Consider the following 2,951-nt stretch of genomic DNA (forward strand, 5'->3'; position numbering starts at 1 on the left):
TTTGTGTTTGACCTCACTGCCTGTCTCTAGTTATTATGTGACCTTACAAACATGGCCGAAATCCCTTACGACACATCAGCCCCCTCTCATCTCCAGCATAGTAAACAGTTTCTCTCTCTCTCTCTCCCTCTTTCTTCTCTCTTATTTCAAATTCAAATTCAAAGGTTGCTTTCTTAGCATGACTGTATGTGAACAGTGTTGCCATAGCTATTCTTGCTTACAACATGACATGCAAAAACATCATAGAGAAAAACAAAAACAGAAAATACAGAAGGGGTGGGTGGGTCCGTGTGAGGGTGGACATGATAGATCTAGAATTAACAGCAGTAAACAACTACAGTATTTATCTCTATCTCTCTTTCCTTTCTTCTCTATTCTCTCTCTCCTTTTGTCTTCTCTATTCTCTCTCTCCCTCTTTCTTCTGTATTCTCCCTCTCTCTCATTCTTTCTTCTGTATTCTGTCTCTCCTGTGTGTGTGGCTCTCCACTAGGTCTTTGTGGAGAACTTGATTATAGACTGAAAGCATTGATCTACTTCATGTTTGCAGTCTGTAGTCAATACACTGAGTAGCGGAAATGAGATCTGATCTCTCTCGCTCGGGCTGTGTCTCCAGCTGATAGACACACACACACACACACACACACAGATCCTACACACAGATTCACCCTCTATTTATCACACACACACACACACTGATTGTCCACTCTTTGTCAGGTCGGCCCAGTTGCTGTCCCGGTACCGGCCGCGGTGCCCGATCATCATGGTGACGCGTAACGCCCAAGTGGCACGCCAGTCTCAGCTGCTGAGGGGCGTGTTTCCTGCCCTCTTCCGCCCCGACATGGGCCCCGTCTGGGCAGAGGACGTGGACCTACGCGTCACTTTTGGCACGGACATTGGTATGTGAGTGTGTGTGTGTGTGTGTGTGTGTGAGCGTGTTTGTGTGTGTGTGTGTGTGTGTGTGTGTGTGTGTGTGTGTGTGTGTGTGTGTGTGTGTGTGTGTGTGTACGTGTGTGTGTATGTGTGTGTGTGTGTGTGTGTGTGTGTGTGTGTGAGTGTGTGTGCAGGTGTGTGTGTGTGTATGTGTGTGTGTGTGTGTGTGTGTGTGTGTGTGTGTGTGTGTGTGTGTGTGTGTGTGTGTGTGTGTGTGTGTGTGTGTGTGTGTGTGTGTGTGTGTGCAGTAGGTTTTCATTTCATCCAGTATAACTCTGATGAATCTATAAATACTGTTCTATATCCAGTATAGTGTTATTTGTAATTACTGCAGTATCAGAAAGTTTCAGTAATACGAGGATTTATTTCTGGTTCTTATGTAATGGAGTACTGGCAATACCAAAATACCTCACAGTCATGTGCATGTGTGTGTGTGTGTGTGTGTGTGTGTGTGTGTGTGTGTGTGTGTGTGTGTGTGTGTGTGTGTGTGTGTGTGTGTGTGTGTGTGTGTGTGTGTGTGTTGATGTCTCTCTGTGTCCACTGCAGGTAAAGCACGTGGCTTCTTTAAGCCGGGGGACATGGTGATTATTGTGACCGGCTGGAGCCCAGGCTCAGGACACACCAACATCATGCGTGCGGTCACTGTGCAGTGACCTGGAGAGGACCTGATGGAGACCTACATAAGCGAGACCTTAGCCAGACCTAACCGAGACCGCAGTGAGACCTGACCCAGATCTTAGTGAGACCTAACTGAGGCTTTAGTGAGACCTGACCCAGATCTTAGTGAGACCTAACCGAGACTTTAGTGAGACCTGACCCAGATCTTAGTGAGACCTAACTGAGGCTTTAGTGAGACCTGACCGAGACTTAAACGAAGATATGACTGTAACTTTAGACAGTCAGTGAACCATAGCAGAGACCTGACTGAGATTTCACATCTAAATTGTGGAGAGACGTGACTGAGACTTGATTGAGACGTGACTGAGACTGGATAGAGACGTGACAGAGACTTGATTGAGACGTGACTGAGACTTGATTGAGACGTGACTGTGATCAGACTGACAACACTCTATTCACTCGCTGCCATGAGGGAGACGACTCGTCAGCCAATAGGAAGGCGTCTGCTCTGTGATTGTACACATGATGACTCACTGTCTAGCTATCTTCTCATTAGTCTATTGTTTACTGCCATGCATAAATAAATAAACAAACGTCTTAGCTTTTCATCAGCATGTTGCTATGTAGTGAGTTGTTTATTGCAGACCAGTGGCCTGGGACCAGTGTTGATATTTGAATCAGTGAACACGTTTATATGAATATATATATTCCAAGTATTGACCGTATTCAGAATAAGACAATATATATTCCAAGTATTGACCGTATTCAGAATAAGACAATATATATTCCAAGTATTGACCGCATTCAGAATAAGACGATATATATTCCAAGTATTGACCGTATTCAGAATAAGACAATATATATTCCAAGTATTGACCGTATTCAGAATAAGGTGATATCTATTCCAAGTATTGACCGCATTCAGAATAAGACAATATATATTACAAGTATTGACCGTATTCAGAATAAGACAATATATATTACAAGTATTGACCGTATTCAGAATAAGGTGATATCTATTCCAAGTATTGACCGCATTCAGAATAAGACAATATATATTACAAGTATTGACCGTATTCAGAATAAGACAATATTGCGAATATGGTGTTTATCAGCATACTCTAATTCATAACGACTTTACCATAGTTCTTAACGTTCCTTCCTTGAATGTTTCCGTGGTAACCTTATTACTACCTAAGCTATACTGCCACTCATGTTGCTACTATGCTTTCTTTGTGTGTTTCTTCCTTGCCCCAAAATGTAGTATTATGTAGTAAATACAGTAATACTCCACATACTGTACCTTACTTCGGCGTGCATGTGAATTCTGAGTATTGTGTTAACGGGGTTCACCATGCTGAGCTCAATCTTTAAGGATTGAACATTATTATGGGGAGTGTGCT

At 43.0% G+C, this 2,951-nt stretch overlaps 1 protein-coding gene across 2 annotated transcripts in view; it reads left to right on the forward strand.

Moving 5' to 3' along the window:
* pklr (pyruvate kinase L/R) overlaps positions 1-2,159 on the forward strand; it is a 21,114-nt gene extending 18,955 nt beyond the window's left edge. For both annotated transcript variants that reach the window (XM_062538121.1, XM_062538120.1), the window contains exons 10-11: positions 715-896; positions 1,477-2,159. In XM_062538121.1, coding sequence (XP_062394105.1) covers positions 715-896; positions 1,477-1,583 — 289 coding nt within the window. In that variant the 3' untranslated portion in view covers positions 1,584-2,159. The remainder of the gene's footprint in view (positions 1-714; positions 897-1,476) is intronic.
* Positions 2,160-2,951: the final 792 nt, after the last annotated feature.

This window comes from Sardina pilchardus, chromosome 6, assembly GCF_963854185.1.
Source record: "Sardina pilchardus chromosome 6, fSarPil1.1, whole genome shotgun sequence".
Lineage (NCBI taxonomy): Eukaryota > Metazoa > Chordata > Actinopteri > Clupeiformes > Clupeidae > Sardina > Sardina pilchardus.